This window comes from Acipenser ruthenus, chromosome 10 (genome assembly GCF_902713425.1).
Source record: "Acipenser ruthenus chromosome 10, fAciRut3.2 maternal haplotype, whole genome shotgun sequence".
Lineage (NCBI taxonomy): Eukaryota > Metazoa > Chordata > Actinopteri > Acipenseriformes > Acipenseridae > Acipenser > Acipenser ruthenus.
In genome coordinates this window covers 8,434,030-8,452,242 of record NC_081198.1, presented here as the reverse complement: position 1 = coordinate 8,452,242, position 18,213 = coordinate 8,434,030, and the positions used below count along the sequence as shown (strand labels likewise).

Below are 18,213 nucleotides of genomic sequence, written 5' to 3'. Positions count from 1 at the left end.
GTAGGTTGTTCCACCACTGAGGGGCAAGGGTGGTGAAAGAGCGGGCTCTGGAGGCAGGGGAGCGGAGGGGAGTTACAGCTAGTCTGCCAAAGGTGGAGGAGCGGAGGGGGCAAGAGGGGGTCTAGGGAGAAATGAGATAGGAGGGAGCAGAAAGGTCAAGACAGCGATAGGCGAGTAGAAGGGTTTTGAATTGGATGCAAACACATTTTCTTTCATATGACTACACATTTTCTTTCATATGACTACCAATACATTTTTACTCTACAAGTTGATACTGTGTGTGTGTTTTTAAACAAGGAATTTTCACCAAAACTAGAGTACTGTACAAGGGGAAACCTGTCACACAAAGACAACAGGACAACAAGGGTTGTGTAAATAAATTGCATTTTTTCCAGCCAGTGTGATTCAGCTTGTCTATGCAGGTCTTGATTGCCCCACGGATTTGACGGTGACAGCCTCCACAGACAATACCATCTCCCTGCTCTGGGGGAAGGTCCAAGGCCCCATCAACCACTACCGAGTGACTTACACTACATCCACTGGTGTGGCGTCTGAAGTGACCGTCCCCAAGGATGTGTCTATGGTCACTCTGACTGACCTGGAGCCTGGGACAGAGTACACCATATCGGTGACATCACAGAGAGGCAGACAGCAGAGCGCTGCTGCTACCATTGATGCATTCACAGGTACAGATTGCCCTTTGTGACAACCTTGCCAGACCTATTTGAATATCTGGATTCCTACACATATACTTATACAGTAACACTAATAACTACATATTCTCTTAGAAACACTTTGTGTTTTCATGGAGAGTTATGTAACTATTTACCAGGAATTACCTAAACGTTCTACATAATGAATGCCTTTAATCACAGTTATTTCACATTAGCTTCTTTGATTTCATTCCATGTACTATTTAAAATACACAAAATCCCATCTACAAAAAATCTGAAAAATGATGTCCCCAGAGACACCGATGCCTATATTATGGACACTCTAGCTGAGCACAGCTTTAGAGTATGAGTGCAGCAGATTGAAACATGTGGCTGCTGAGGCTGCAAAATGCAATTCTGGTTGTGTATTGCAGTATACCTGATGTTTGCCCTTTTCACAATACTGTTTTATATGTTAATTTATGAACTTGCTTATTTGTTAAGCAGTGCTGTTGTTGTACACAAATTCATCTCTTGCACCATTCATGCAGCTTTCTTCTTTCTACCTAGCATCGCATTTTATGTTCTTCTGACATCCTCATCTTGCTCTACTTCCTTGGTCCATATACTGCTGCTATCAAAGATGTCATGTCATGTCTTTTACTTATGCAGCATTTCCACCCCCTTCTTCTTCTCCATCTCTTTGTTTGGGAATGTTACTGGTGAACGGAATTCATGTCAAGCCCCACCTGCTGTTGGACATTCTTGAACTTCCTAAGCTTTAGGCACTGTCTCAGCTGTCATCTTAGCTTAAAACTCTTTTTTAGCTGGAGTTCATTGCTTATATAATAGAATTCATTGCTCATAAATAGTGGAACAAAGATGACTTCTGGGAAGTTCTGTCTCTCTTGTCCTCCATATTGTTCCACATTGCTTCTGAACTGCTCATTGCCTTTCATGCTGCCAAAAAAGAATGACTATACTGTTTTTTCAGTGCTGAGAATAACTGCAAGATTTCTCACCAATGCTGCATATATTGTTGCCAGTATTGTTCTTGACGAAGCGCTTTGGGTTCCAGGATTCCGGCCCGTCACACAACTGTACTTTTCCGACATCACTTCCTACACAGTGACGGTGGCCTGGAGTGCCCCTGCCCCACCAGCCGACATGTTTATCCTTAACTACAATCCACAGGACCAAGACAATACCTTGCAGGTCACCCTGGATGGCTCTAAGACACAAGCAACCCTCGCTGGCCTGCAGCCCTCCACAGAGTATATTGTTACCCTGGTCACCATACAAGGGACTGTAAAATTTGAACCTGTAGTGGGTTCAATAACCACAGGTACTCCACCAAACACAAAACGATATGCAGATGCTTTAGTACAAACATTTACTTTAAAGTATTTGTATATTTATGAATTCCCAATTGACTTTTAACCAACAATTATACCCTGGAAAATGGCAAACATATAGCTTTAATTCTAAAGAGATTCCAAAATCTAATAAAGGATGCAAGACTGGGGTCAGTATGTAGCTGCAGCATTGGATTTTTGAATTAGCCCTTTACAGTTTTGAACAGAATGGGCTGACTGTTTTTATTTGCTCTTAAATGTGTACAAAACCACCTGCATAATACTCTTTGCCTAAGGCTTTCTGCCTTTACATCCACCCATCAACAGAATTGACATGGTGCTTGTTCAGAGATTTATTTATATTTTTACTTATTATTAACTTTTACATTTTCATTTGTTACGTAAAAATCCCTAACATTGTTTCTGTTTCTTTTTTTTATTTGCTTTTTTTATCAGCATTTTTATAAAGGCTATTTGCTGGAGTTTGAGTACGCTGGGCTAAATAATTGAATCAGAGATGTTATTTATATCCACCACCATTTAGATCAATTGGACTGACCCCCACTGTGTCTAAACTACTGCATTGCACCCCAATAATATTTGAGGTGTTTTGTTTTTTATAACACTGTAATATTATTTCTCAGTTCTCAATTATCTTATGACAACATTGATGAATTGTAATCTAATCTAATATAGTGCATCACTTAATCCCTTCCTTTAAAAAAAATTCACCAGCAGTTCCAAACACTTTTCAAGAACGCATGCATAAAGGGCAGAACAATGACATTCAGATTAGAAACAGAGATACAGTACTCATGCAAATCTATGATAAGAATAGGAAACTATGGCTATAACAACCCATTTAAAAACTTTACAACATACAAATAAAATTCAAAGACATAGTTATATTAACTATAGTTACCAGAAACCTCTCAATCACATTTTCATATTTGCAAGCAAGCTATCATAAAAGCAAATGTAAGAGAGTGGTAAATAAAAAAAAATGTACTATTAAATGTCATTATGTTCTTAATTGTGGATTAAGGGGAGGGGGACACGGGGTATCCATTTAGTAGAAAAAAAAGGTTATCCAAAGTTGTGGTACATTTATTTGCTCTAGTTTTACCACATTTTATGAGCATACAATATTGTAGTATAAACCATGCAGTACTACAGCAAACAAACATATACATTGTTTGTAAACTCTACACAATTGTCTACACAGCACCTATATGCAAAAATATCAGGTCTCTAAAGAAAACGCAGTGCTATACTTGGATAGCAATGGTGACATGAATTATGAATCAGATTGCAAGTACTGTAAGGGTTTAGTTTCATCCATCATCTCGTGAGTGTTCAAAGAAAAGCCTGCTTATTTGTTCCCGTGCAGCTCATTTCAGGTGTCCACTTTGCTTCTGTGAAGAAGAAGTGTGGTTGTGAGTTGATCCTTTTCTCCCCATGTAGGGATGGACCCTCCAAGGGAAATAACTGTATCCAACGTCACTGAAGACTCTGTGACAGTGTCCTGGGTCCCCCCAATAGCGCCATTTGATTACTACAAGATGTCCTACGAGACAGCTCAAGGTTCTTAATTTCTTTCTATCTTTCTTTCTTTCTTTCTTTCTTTCTTTCTTTCTTTCTATCTGAGACAGATTTTTTTTCAATGTTTTATTATTATTATGATTTTTGCAATGAGCTACTGTTGTAAGTTTTTTTTTTTTTTTTTTTACATGAAAAGACCCTAAGATGCCCATTTCTATCTGAGCATGTAAGTGGTTTGAATGGACCATACATTTGCAATAGTTCTGGTGAGCTGGTCAGTCCATTGGCTCAACCCCATTGTCCTCAGATACTGTCTGATGGCTGCGGTTGAGTTTTTGATCCTTTCCTTGCGTGAAGTTGAGTGTTCTGTCCTGTACTGGTGCTTGGGGCTTGCCTGATAGACATTTCTCTAGCAGTCTTACAGTTTCTTCCTGTTGGTTGCCATAGGGAGAGTGGACAGCGTGGTGATTGACAATCACGTGACTGACTACACCCTGAGCAACCTGAAGCCAGCCACGGAGTACGAGATCAACCTGAATGCAGTGAAGGGGGGCCTGGAGAGCGAGCTCATCAATAGCACTGTGCACACAGGTCTGGGGTTTTACATTTACATTCAACACACAGCAACAGTGCTAGTGAAGCATGTGGATTTTATACCATCGCTATTTTACGGAAATGATGCATTTTTGAACAAAGGTTTAAATTACTTTTAAAGTAATTAAGCAAAGGCGTGAAAGTGGTTTAATTAGATATAGATATTCTCAGTTCCACATGAGCTGCTAATTGAATTTAAATGGAAAAATAAAGCAATAATTTAAAGCCACCTAAAAAGTAATACGTTGTAGCAAAGTTATTAGGAAGTTAACATAATATTAATAGTTTAATGCTATTACAACTACTGCTACTACTACTAGTACTAACAATAATAATAATAACAATCAGTTTTAATATAATACGTTTAATATACTGAAGTCCATTGATATCTCGGTTCCCCAGTTCAATCTGTTTTCTGCTTTCTTGTGTAGTAATATCGAACAGCAAATAATGAGTTCCAAATCATATCAGCTTTATTAATATTGATTGCAAAACAACATGTATTTAAGATCTTTAAATTCTATCATTGCTGCTTTAGGTTACTTATCACCTAAAAACCCTGTTTTATTTGTTAATGTATTTTAATATGGCGCAAATGTAGGATTGAGATCCCCACTTTTGTGCTTAATAGGATTAAGGACTGCATCCCCACAGGGCACTGACAGAAGTTAATGCTCCTGTGATTTCTTATTCCACGTGAACCTGTAGTGTAATTTCTGTTTACCAGTTAAGACCAGGTATTTCCTCTAACAAGCTTGGATTTCATCCCAGGATATCTTGGATCTCAGACCTCTGCTTTAACCACTGAACCAATTAACCAAACAAAAGCACAAAGGAATACACTCAAAACTAAACATAAGTATAGTATACCACTGCCCCCTACGGAACATTCAATACCTTACATCTACTAAAATGAATTAAAAAAACCTCCATGTTGTACCAGAAACTTGAAAAATACATAATGTTTCATCATTAACTTGTTTTTTTCAGTAGTCAAACATGTCGTAAAGATATCTAGAAAAGCCTCCAGAGAACTGAACTGAATCATCGATAACTATTAAACACTCACTGTCAGTGGTATAAATCAAAAAAACTTTGCTACCTAGTTCTTCATTTGCCCACTTTGAAAACCATGCAGTGTGTATGTGCATTGATTAAATTCTCTTTTCACAGTCAATATTATCTCACCTCTGTTCCAGCTATGGACAGCCCTCTAGGATTGGTTGCTATGAACGTCACTGCGACAGAAGCTGTTCTTCAGTGGCAACAGCCCCTCTCCAGTGTGGACAACTATATTCTGATTCTGACACATTACCAGGGTAGGAGGAACCTAGCTCTGAAGAACAACTTAATAAAAAAAACTAGAAACAAATATACAGAAGCCATAGTAAAAGTGATTGGTCGATTCTAAATTGTAATTATAGTAAATATAGATATAGAAAGCTTCAATTTGTTTTAAAGTTTTGTGATTAAAATTTTTCTATGTGCAATTCAAGTCACGTGTGAACAGGCTGGGATTAGTATGGACACATTTCTCACTTCCATGCATGTTTTTTTATTTTTTTATTTTAGCAGCAGCTGATACCATACTGGTAGATGGCACCAGTCAGGAGTACAAGCTTACCAATCTCATACCAAGCACTAGCTATTCCGCCGCCATGTATGCTACTAAGGGACCACTCACCAGTGGCACTATCAATGCCAACTTTATAACACGTAAGTATTATTTTGGTAATGGACACTTGCATTATGGTGCTGTCTAACTTACATTTCAGTGTAGCATGGGTTCAGGAAGTTTAGATTTTCAGTTTGGTCTCCTTCATTGAGAAAGTCATTATTTTTTGTTTAAAATGGACTAACACTATACAAGTTTTTAATATCAGCAACACTTACGTCTTCTTGGCTCATGAAATTGTGCAGAAACGGTATTCCAATTGAGTATAAATATAAGTGGAGGAGAGGTATCATTAAAAACCCTCCCTATAACCAGAGAGGTGTGAGAGCTGAATCAGAACTTTAATTTAAACTAAACATGTAAATCTAAACAACTGATAAGCTGAACCATATACAGCTGCAGTGTAAAAGGTAAAAAATGTTTTAAAAGGCTAGCAAATAAGTCATTCAAATGAAAGCAGTTTATTATAAACAATAACAAACTGAATTAACAAATATGTATTTTTTTTTCTCACTTTTAAAAAGCATTTAAAATGTGCTGTGAATGCAAGTATAGTAATGCAAAAAATATGGGTATCTATATATCTATAAAAACAAACATGCACACGTAAAGAGTCCACAAAGTTTTATCAGGCAAACTAAAAGGAATAAGATGCATTTCTTTTTGATCTGTTACAACCTTGGCATTTTCACCGCCTGTACTCGGTGTGTTTCTGACATGTTGAGAAGTCATCAGCAATTGTGAGTGACTTCTCCTGAAAACCTGACAGAAGATGGATTGGTCCTGTCTCTGTCTGGCAGTGTGACTGAGTGACTGACACAGCTGAATCCTTTATTCTCTGCAGCTATGGATGCGCCTCAGAACCTGACAGCCAGTGAGACCACCCACAGGAGTGCCCTCATCTCCTGGCAGCCACCCATCGCAGATATCGACAACTACCTGCTCACATACAAGTCCGGGGACGGCAGCAAAAAGGCAAGTATTTAAAGTAGTAGAGTCCCCTACTGTTTAAAATCCTTGTTGTAGTAGGCTGGTGGTTAAGGTTTGACTTCATTTGAAAAGTATATCACCTCGTAAAGTCCTGCTGAAAAGTCTGAGCTGCAGGATTTCTCTCTAAATTGATATTAGTATTACTGAAAAGACATGTGGGAGAAAAGCAATCCCGATCAGGGCACTCTGAGTAATGAAGTCTACTCTGACCTTTAAAACTGAATCTTTGCATAACTCACCTTTCTCCCTCTCAATTAATTAATTGTAGTATAATATAAATCTAACGTGCCATAGCTTAACAATAAATATTTGATTGCTTACTTATTAGGCCATAACCTCTGCAATAAACCTCTGCAATATCACAAGATCAGCTAACTCATAAAATAAATTTAAAGTCATAGCTATCAGTCTTGTATTTATTATTTTTTTTATTTTGGTGGGCTATTTTAATATTGGTTTGCTATTTTAAGCAGCATACCGTGTGTGTGTGTGTGTGTGTGTGTGTGTGTGTGTGGTATATACAGTATATAAATACAGTTTTTATTGTACCAATTGTGGAATGCAGTTTGATTTTTTTTTAAAGGGTTAAAATAGTAAATTATCCATTAATGAACATGGAAATGATATTCTTGTGTAAGACACAAGGGGGCACAATAAAATAAGGTACCCTTTCTCTACTAAGAGAAACCTTCCTTGTCAAATACACTCTTTAATATTTCCATGCTTCTGTTTTGAAACAGGAGTTGATCCTGGATGCTGAAGATACATGGATCCGGCTGGAGGGTCTCTCTGAAACTACTGAGTACACTGTGAGGCTGCAGAGTGCTCGAGGATCAGAGACCAGTGCCATTGTCTCCACTGTCTTCTCCACTGGTATGCACAAATCCACAGTGACTAAATGTACTACAGTATCATCTGTACAATCCCTTAGAAAATGTACCCTCGTAAATGTGCACCTTCATTGTTCATTTTTACTATGATTTTCCAACAGTTTTCTTTGTTGTAAAACAATGTCTGCCAAGCCTTATCACATTTTGGTTTATTATTGAGGTCTCCAAAACAAATTCAGCCAAGGCTGAGTTATCTGATAACTATACAATAGCATTGTCAAATAAGTGTCTGTACCATGAACCTCTGTTGGAAATAGATGATATTTACCCTTTTTTAAATGTCTTCAAGTACCAGTACATTAATTCCCATATTTGCCTTGCCAGGAAATCGTCTGTTTGCCACCCCTCAGAACTGCGCCCAGCATCTCCTGAACGGAGAGACTCTGAGTGGGGTTTACACCATTTATGTGAACAGGGACCCAAGCCAAGGAATGCAGGTGTACTGCGATATGACCACAGATGGCGGGGGATGGATTGTAAGTATCGCAATGCAGGGAACCTTCAAGCACACTGCAGACAAATCTGCATACCCTTAGAAAAGTTTATCAGGGTAAAAGCAAAGCAAAGTGCAATAAAGCATAGTGAAATAATGCTAATGCATAGAGAAGTATTGTAAAGCATAATGAGGTATGGCAAAGCATATTAATAAACATGGCAAACTAGGGTAAACTATGGTAAATGCATAGTATAACCATGGGAAAAATATGGGGAACTGCAAAAATACAGTGGTAAACTTTTAAAAGGGTGCAAGCACAATCTTCCTAGAGCTGGTCAGTTACAAGAACGCATTTAACAGCATTATTTAAACAAGAACTGTTTGTTTAGAGAAGAGCATAAAGATGCTAAACACAGACTAGCTGGTGTCTATGAGTTTTATCTATTGAAACCCAATCAAAGAGAAAAACACACATTACTGATGTGTCAATACTGTATTATATATATATATATATATATACACACACGCACACACACACACACACACACACACACACACACACACACACACACACACATATATATATATATTTATTCCAATTGTTGCATTTCAGGTATTCCAAAGGCGGCAAAACGGTCTGACAGATTTCTCTAGAAGGTGGAGTGATTACAGAGTTGGCTTTGGAAATATAGAGGATGAGTTCTGGCTTGGTAAGAGAAGAAAATCAAGCTGCAACCTGCCATACTACTAAGACCAGACATGCACGACACTGGAGCAGTGAGAAGTGTTTTTTGTGGCTGCTCTTATGGTTTGTCACAAGCGAGCACAGATTCAGAAGAGTCTTCAGGCTGCTTTGAAATCGATACTGCTTCTCTTCTTCAGACTGGGATCACAAAGTGCAGTCTCACTCCAGCAAGAACTGGGCAGAGAGAGTCTGACCAGGGCCACAGCAGATTCTCTTTTTATTAAAGTCATGAATGAATATAATGGTATACACAGAAAAGAATATTGTAAACATGTTAAATACAGTGCTCATTATTTCAATAACTTAATAATTCACAGATTCACTTCATTCATAGTTAGGCCATATTGACTTTTGTACTGTATTTTACTGTGCATATAGCATTTCATTTACATTTTATGAAAATTATAAAACAAAAAACAGGTATTTAAACAATTTTAGAGGGTAAATGGAACTGACACTGATAACACATTGGAAAAGCTGCAAGCATGTTATCAAAGAAATCCCCTGAGAAGCAAGTTACAAGAAATCAGACTGCAAAGAAGGATGTGGTTAAAGAAATTATGTTTTGTACGTTGAGCTGGGGATTTAAACAAGCTGGGTGTATGTTGCTTTGAACTTTATCAAGGCATTGCTTCAATTCATATTTCTACACAGAATAAAACATGCAACTTTGGTTCTGCAGTATTATATACAGTTTATAGTTCACTGCAATGTAATGATCAATGATTCATGTATAATTACAATGTAATTGTGACATTTCCTTCTGCAAACCAACCAAGTTACAAAGTGCAAAGAATAATTTTCAACACATCACTCAGCTTACGTTTGTGTTTAAGAATGGAGGGACCTTACTAACCCAATTTTGGGTTTTCAGGGATGTATGTGCACCCACTATACCCTTACTAAACTGCCACTAATTGAGAGAGATTATAGTGTTGTATTGTGCCCCATGCCCATTAAGATTTCAGATATTGAAATGAATCGCCCAGAAAATGTCTGATTTAATTAAACTGTGATTTCTTTTTTCAAGGGCTGGACAATATTCACAGGGTTTCTTCCCAAGGTCGTTATGAGCTTCGCATTGATATGCGGGATGGACAAGAGTCAGTGTATGCCAGCTATGATAAATTTTTCATTGGAGATGCACGGAATCTTTACAAACTCAGAATAGGGGAGTACAATGGAACTGCAGGTAAGCAACATTGTTCTTAAAGACTGAATTCTTGTCCAGAGAAGGAACTGGATAGCTCAGCTCACTATCTGCATTTTAACTGAATCCACCAACATGATTTCTTCTCCTGTGAAAATGAAGATGATGGAGATTTGGAAGCAAGTAATCTTGGTAAAATGTGTTCTGGGATTTACTGGTTCATCTGCGTGGCGATGCAAATTAAAAACGGGTGTCCTAATATAGAAATGTCATGTAGAAATAGATACGCATGTACAACCTGCAGGACGTTTTGAAACCTCTCATTTTCTCTTGACATGTTAGCAGAGTAGCTTTGTACAATTACAGTTACTAAAACGTGTTTGATTTTGGCTTGCTGTAATTTTACATTGCTTTAACAAATCTTCAAGATTGTATTTGTAGTTTATCTGTGGGTATACAGACGCATATTAAATACCACATGTCAGTAATATGTGTGCTTCTTTTCTGCCCATAGGGGACTCACTGAACTACCACCAGGGCCGCCCTTTCTCCACCAAGGACAGAGACAATGACATTGCCGTCACAAACTGTGCCTTGTCATACAAGGGAGCATGGTGGTACAAGAACTGCCACCGAGCCAACCTGAACGGCAAATATGGAGAGTCCAGACACAGTCAGGTGCGTAGAAATCAGATCTGGAATTTAATACGGAAAGTGTCTGCCTTGTCTGTGCCTGTCCCACATCTGCACCCGAGCCTCACGTGTCTCCTGCTGTTGCGGATGTTGTTGCTCTAATAGAAATTAATTTTGCGCTCTGCTTATTCCTTTGCTGATGACCTGCATTGCTATAATGCCCTAGGGTGACCAACTGTCCCAGTTTCTCTTTTCACTGCAGAGAAAGGAAGAGAAAGAACAGTGCCTGCCCATGGCTATACTGTAGTCTGGCACTACTCTATGCTTTTTAATTTAGCATTAAAACTCACTGGTTGGGCTTTTTGTATCGAGAAAGATCTAAGACAGGTTATACCCTGCCTCTGTTCAAATTAAGTCTTATTGCTTCCAAAGGAAAGTAAAAAAAAAAAAAAATATCAAATCTCAACAATAGCCCCATAGTGTGATATTTTGAGTACAAGAGACCAGCTCCCACTGCTCTGTGCTGGTGGAGCAGATGGTGGCTCCTATCCTCGCTTAACAGTCTCCCATGGCTCTACTTCTTTGTGAGGTCAAATTGTACTTGAAAAACAGAAAACATATTTTAGAAAGGTAGTAACACCCTTAAAGATGCAGGATGTGAAACAAACATGTCAGAGGGTTTCTTAAAATAAATAATAAATAATAAAGTACCTTTTTTATACGGGAAATTGTTTTTTCCAAAGTTATGGTATGTAGAGTATGAAGCCAGCAAATGAAACAGTGGACTTCATTTTTACTTGAATATCAAAGCTGCAGGAATTGTTTTTACATAAAAGATGTTGCATATAGGTATTAGGTTTAAAATTGTGATCAAACCTGAAACAGCTATGCTTGACATTTGCTCTGGCAATTGGCATGAACAGAGTATGAAATAAACATATAGGGCTTAAGCAATTACATTCCAGCTGTGTTCTGTAATTTTGCATCTGTGTGTGCATTATTAAATTTTGTATATAATTCCCTTTTAAATTGACTGAATGTTTGTTGAAAATAAAAGAGAATGACAGCTTTATTAAATGCACTCATCCTAATTAGAAAAGTGCCATTACTTTATGTCACGAGCATGTGCTTACATATATTTTCCGTTCTTGGTGGTTGAAATGTATTCTAATGTACAAAGAATATTTGATGTTGTTGCATTTCAGATATACACGTATGATGACTTTAGACCTTAACATATATTCTACTTTCTACTGACATTCTTTTAATAAAGAATACAAGCAACAGAAAATTTGCATTAAAGAAGCCTAGATGTGTTCTCCTAATGTATAGTATATTCATTAGACCAATTTTCTTTTAGCTGTAAGTACAGTAGCAAGCTGCCTGTGTGATATATACATTTAATAACAAATTCTAACCCAACTGTTTTTTTTTTTTTACAGGGGATAAACTGGTATCACTGGAAAGGCCATGAGTTCTCCATTCCCTTCATTGAGATGAAGATGCGGCCATACAACTATCGCAATATCAACGGGAAAAGAAGGAGGGCCACAAAGCTATAATCACTGCAAACCCCTTAGCTCTACCTATTTCTAAGCAGGGGAAAAATGAAAGCAGTTCTGCGTTAAGAAAGAAAAAAAATAGTCACATGGTCGTACAGAAAGGCTCACATGCACATAAGGGGAACTGAACCAAGTTTTTAACGACATTAAGTGTTTTATTGTGTGCCTATCTTCACAATATATCGGGGTGCCTATAGATGACTTGTACAGCACGTATATGTGTATTAATTATAGCGAGGCACAGTGGTTATTGGGGGTGAGTTGGCTGTTAATGTAATATCTCCACTAAAACCATAGTGATTTCTAAAAAAGAGTCATTAACATTGCTTTATGGACTGTATCTTTCCTTTTTCTGATAATTTAAATATTATGTCCATACAAAAAAAAAGGCCTTAGCATTTGCATTACTTTTTATGTGTTTTATTTTTGATTGATTACACCATCAATGTATTGGACAAAATAACAATAATACTAACTAAACACTACATTATTACAGCAACCAATCTACAGTAGTATAGCTTTAGCTTGCATTTATTTATGTATTTATTTGTTTGAAGACATTCAACTAAATAGATTGCATCATTGTTTGAAGAATGGGGAGGGGGAAGCTGTAAGTGTAAGAAATAGCCCTACTTGTAGGAAGGATGGTTTGGCTTGTAAATACACAGATACTTTTGTTTTGTAAAAAAGTAAAGCCAGTCAATTGAAAGTACCATTTTATCTGTATAGTTGTATAGCTATGTGAACCTTATGATATTTGTTTTGTTTTCATATTTCATAATTTTTAAGTGAGGTTTTCAAGTAGACATCATATACACACAATAACTATAGAGCACTGCCCCCTCACAACTGGATTTGGAAGCCTTGAGATTTTCCACCCTGGGGCTGGTTAAAAACAAAGGTTCATTTCCCCGTACGAACGTTCTTTTCTGTTTTAAATGTATTTTTTATACTTTTATTTGCATGGTGACGACTGGCACAAAACCAAAGATTTGCAATCGAAACAAGGAAAAACAACACAGTGTTAAAAATGCCATGAATATTAAAAAAGTATGTTTTGATAGATATCCAGGGACCAGCCGCTTGATGCAGCATTACAGTAGACTACTGTAAAAATGAATTGTCTTGAAGCTAAATTTGCTCAATTGTGAAATTAGAAATGAGGTCGGTTGAGGTAATTTTAATTGGCTAATGAATATTAAATTGGACATAGCAGGAAAAACAAACACACTGCTTGTTATTACTAACTTCATTTGGCCATTTTAGCTTTTAGGACAATGTAAAATTACCAAAAGCTTATGCTTTGGTACCTAATTTATATAGAAAAGTACGTATATTTTCACAATTTTTGGTCTCTAGTTTCTATATTGCCTAATAGGGGGAAGAACAAGAACATTGTCCCCCAAAACAGTGCCTGCTCATGGTTTGTACCCTAAGCACTCTGGCTCACCAATGCAACATTCACTGTCTCTGCTTCTTCGCAATCTCTCCCTTCCCCTTGTCCTATTCTTTAAGGATGGGGAGGAACCCTCCAATGTGAATAATGTGATCAGGACTTTAGGAAAAAAAACACTTCTTATTCCATGTGGACCAATAACCTTTCTGTATCCTAACACTGAAATATTTGGTCTCCCGTCACTTAAGGTTAATGATTATAAACTACTGTACATCTTAAGGATGGGAGATGTCCTTGTACTGTATTTTATTAATTTTTGTTCTTGATGTTTATTGTTTTGCTTACATAGTTAAAATAGGCCTTTATTCATTTGATGGGACATATTGATATAGCATTAACATGTCAGTAAATACATGGCAATCCTATGCAAATCTGTCACACGTATGCTTCATGGACACTGTTCTATGTACTGTAAGAGTAGTCAGAATGTTGTTACAAGTATAAGGAATGTTCTTTATTGAGGCCATTTAGACAGCTAATCAACGTTCCACACCTAAAGTCTCTATTGTGTGGTGTTTGCTTCTCTAGAAGGGGTGTCACTAGCAGGGTGTTGGGTGGTTATTTAGACTCACCAAACCTCCTCATCAGCCTTCCAAAAATATGAGGCAGAAACTCTCATAGAGCTAAGGCTCTTCTGGCTTAACAACATTCCTTACAAAAGATGAATATGGTAAAAGCATAGCAAAGTGTAGTAAACTATAGTAAATGCATTGTGAGAGCATGGTAAAGCAAGCAAAATTACAGTGCAGCATGGCACAGTATAAGACATGGTAAAGTCAAGTAAATGTATAGTATAGTGTAAGCATGGAGAAAGCATGGGGACCTTTAAAATTACTGTGCAAATTTACCATGGCAAATGTTAAGGGACAATACAATAAAGACACTGACCCACACCTGTCAAGTGTACAGTTAGCCACTTACAAATGTATACATGCGTGGTGATGTTGTACAATGCCACCTTCCCACAGAGAATTGAGGGCTTAAATGTTTTCTAGCCTGGACCTCCTACAGATACTCCTGAGGTGGTCATAAATAATGTACAATAGATTATTCCATGAGCATCTGACTGTCTGATATTCCCAAATCTTTCAGCCTCTGGAACTTGACTAGGTTATTAACCACCCAGGATGTTATCATTCATGTTTGACTAAGGATTTGGTTTACTTCTAAATGAATCAACCACAAACCACTAAAGATACCAGTCACTGCCCTGACCTAATGGCACCTTTGTGGGACAGGATTTTGACAACACGCTTGGCTACCCCCAACTGTAAATGATCAGTAATAGGCCTCTATATATTAGAAACTAGAGCCAGTGCCATTAATACTTCTTGGTTAATTGCAGAAGTGTGGGGGGCCAACATAGAATGGATTGTACTTTTTTTAATACTAGTCTGTCGCTCTTCTGCTTTTAAAATAGGCTTGCCTTCTGTTAGCTGTGAAAGTAAATGTATCTTTAAATACTGTTTGAGGGGAATCATGATACAGTATGAGCTCTTTTGTCTCCCTTTCTGCCAAATATCTAATAACTTCTGAGGCTAAACTATGTATCATGAGAGACCTAATTCTGCTTTTATCTTGTGAATCACCTACTGTGACATTGTACCTTACTATGACTTAAAAAAAAAAAAAAAAAAAATCATTCTTGGTGTTTCTGAGGTTATTTGTTGATTTTGTGTTTTTATTACCCGCACAAAGCATTAGTGGTCCTGTGTCTTTGCAAACCTTACTCGCTGGTCTACAGCTGGTTGTGATGCTAGTTCACTTAGTTCAGTTAGTTTTTTAAGCCAAACTAGATTAAACATGTTTCTTGACGGGAGAGGGGACAAAGGACTATACATTTTTTAAACAGATTTTAATATATTTAGCATATATGTTTAGCATACGAAACAATCAGCTTCTATATAATTTTCTGTTTTCAGAATGAGTCAGAATCAAGAAGGTCAATGACAACACCAGCATTTTAAATTTGCACTGCAACATATACAGTTTTTTGTGACTTCCACTCTGCTGGACCAACAATGCTTTGTGCCAGTCTCTTGAAATTGGAAACAAAGGTAATTTTCAGTGAGAGCAAAGCCATAGAGAGACGTTATACTTTTTTGACCTGTATCGTAATTGTTTTAATTGATCACATATGTCACTATTGCAGTGTCATAAGCTGCCTTGAAAAATCTAACTTTGACAAGAAACAGTACAACTGAAACAAAATGATCTCATTCCTTAAAGAGTTCTGTTAAGAGGAATAGATAAGCATGGTCTTTTTCTGACGTTTCTACCATTTGCTGGGGTTTCCTACTAAAGCATAAGCTACCGTAATGATCTACAAGAAAACCTACTGAGATTAAAGATTTTTTTTTTTTTTTTAAAGAGTGGCCGGGTCAAGAGGCATACAAGTTACAGTATATTAAGAACATTAAAGTCACACAGCAATTGCACTCACTTTTGTTCCATAATCCTTTATGAAAGAGGAATTGCAGTGACCTTAATTTTTGCATTACAGAAACTGTGTAGGGATGTGCGTACATTCGTTTTTATTTTACACTTGCAAGGGTTCTGCAAGGCTCAATGCTTGACATCCAAGGGAAAGTTTATAGACCGGGTTCATTTATTATGATTGCCTATCAAAGTTTATGGTACATTAAAGCCTTGAGGAGACTTGGCAAGGGCAGATGCAGCACAGACTCCAGCCATAGCAAGTTAAGAATGTATATGTAGGGTGGGTTTGTTGCATTTCTTAATATTCTGTGCTATTTCCTGCATAGACTAGAGCAGTGATACTCAACTCTGGCCCTTGAGATCTATTCCAGTCCTGGTCTTTATCCCAACCAGGTCCTAAATTAGTTAATCGCCTCTTAGCAGCTTCAATTAAGCAGAGAACCTGCTTGGAGTAAAAACCTGGACTGGATTATATCTCGAGGGCCAGAGTTGAGTACCATTAGACTAGACCCTTGCTGTGTAATCTAGAAGTTTATTTAAATTATATACTGTATATCTCTATCTATCTAGATTTTTGGAATGCAGTTATTTTGGTAAAATGACTAAACATTTGAAAGTGAGGCCTCCATACCACGGGACAGTGGTTTTAATCAGTTTGAACTATTTTCTGAATTGGAACATGGTTTAGAATGTTACACATTGTGTGTTTTATTGTTTTGGTTGCCCATAACCATAATCTATTTTCAGACTGCAGGTGATCAACGAAGACATAACTTAACTCTATGGCTCTGGCTCTTCATTTCCATTAATAATTACAAGAATCATTGCCTGCCACATGCTTACAGTTATATACTGCGAGGGAAGACACAAACTGGGTAGTGTGTTACACATAGATTGACATGATTCTGTGGATAACGAGAAATAAAATTGTTAAGCATAGTTTAAATTACTTTTAACACATGTATAGGCCCTTTTTTAATACATTTTCTACACAATAATAAAATATTAAAATTGACTCGCTTTCCTGTTTATTAATTATTATTATTATTATTATTATTATTATTATTATTATTATTATTGTATAATATATTTCACAATCATGTGAAGGAGTTGTCATAGGAATCCTGGGAAAAGCTCACAACAAATCTCACTTGCATGGTTTTAATTTAAAACATCTTGAAATCCTATATATTTTACAATATATTCATTAAAAAAAATCTCTAAAGCTTTTGATGATGCTAAAAATATAGAACATGAAAATTCTTATTAGTTCTTATTAGATTATTCTTTATCTTTAATGAATACTGTAGCCTTTAAAGTAGTTACACTGTTTGTCACGGCCATTCCTCCCCCCTCCCTAACAAGCATATCTATTAATTAACAAGATTCACCTGTTGGTCCATCTTGGGGCGGGTTTAAAAGTCAGACTCGTAGATGCAGCTAGCAATACTACAATAGATACTGCTGCAGCTGCTTTTATATTTTATACAGGCGTGTCAGTCAGTCCTAGTTAAACCTTCTGATCTTGCCGTAGTGGCTTGAATCTGGAATGTGAACTTTAACCTCGCCACTTTGGTTTAGTCTTATGTATGGTAGAAAGATTGTATGATACAGTTTAAATGAGACAAAAGTGATTGGTAGTGTGATTATCCTTATAACCGCTTTATGGTGTATTTTAGTATAAGACCAAGTGAGTTTTATATTGTGTATTTCTCTGTTGCTGTTTATTTAGTTTTTTGTAGAATTTTAGTATTCAAGCCTTTGTTTTTTTTTAAAAAATACTTATTGATCTGTGTACCCTGTATGGTTTATTGCTGTATATTTATTTTATTTTACTATACAAAGCTTCAGTTTATTTTACTATGAAGTTACAGATAGTGCTTTGTATATTTATTTTTGGTTTTATTGGACTTTATTTTTAATATGCAAAGCTTCCGTTTTTATACTATCTGATTTTATTCAATCATTTTATGATCATGCTTTTGTATATTTAGAGTTAACAGCCTGTAATTATTCAAATCAGCCCATTCAGTTGTTATGTTTCCCCTGCATGAGTGTTTGTTACTAAACCCATTCCAGTGCCAAAGAAAATA

The 18,213-nt window shown here is 36.8% G+C and overlaps 1 protein-coding gene across 5 annotated transcripts in view; it reads left to right on the top strand.

Annotated features, from left to right (window-relative positions):
* The window catches only part of tnr (tenascin R (restrictin, janusin)), a 107,611-nt gene extending 90,476 nt beyond the window's left edge, over positions 1–17,135 (top strand). For 3 of the 5 annotated variants that reach the window (XM_034009792.3, XM_059031671.1, XM_059031673.1), the window contains 13 exons: positions 423–686; positions 1,732–1,998; positions 3,473–3,592; positions 3,998–4,141; positions 5,344–5,463; positions 5,717–5,860; positions 6,664–6,794; positions 7,550–7,682; positions 8,024–8,175; positions 8,749–8,845; positions 9,911–10,072; positions 10,545–10,708; positions 12,106–17,135. In XM_034009792.3, coding sequence (XP_033865683.2) covers positions 423–686; positions 1,732–1,998; positions 3,473–3,592; positions 3,998–4,141; positions 5,344–5,463; positions 5,717–5,860; positions 6,664–6,794; positions 7,550–7,682; positions 8,024–8,175; positions 8,749–8,845; positions 9,911–10,072; positions 10,545–10,708; positions 12,106–12,225 — 2,018 coding nt within the window. In that variant the 3' untranslated portion in view covers positions 12,226–17,135. The remainder of the gene's footprint in view (positions 1–422; positions 687–1,731; positions 1,999–3,472; positions 3,593–3,997; positions 4,142–5,343; positions 5,464–5,716; positions 5,861–6,663; positions 6,795–7,549; positions 7,683–8,023; positions 8,176–8,748; positions 8,846–9,910; positions 10,073–10,544; positions 10,709–12,105) is intronic. The other 2 variants (XM_059031672.1, XM_059031674.1) reach the window with 2 other exon arrangements.
* Positions 17,136–18,213: the final 1,078 nt, after the last annotated feature.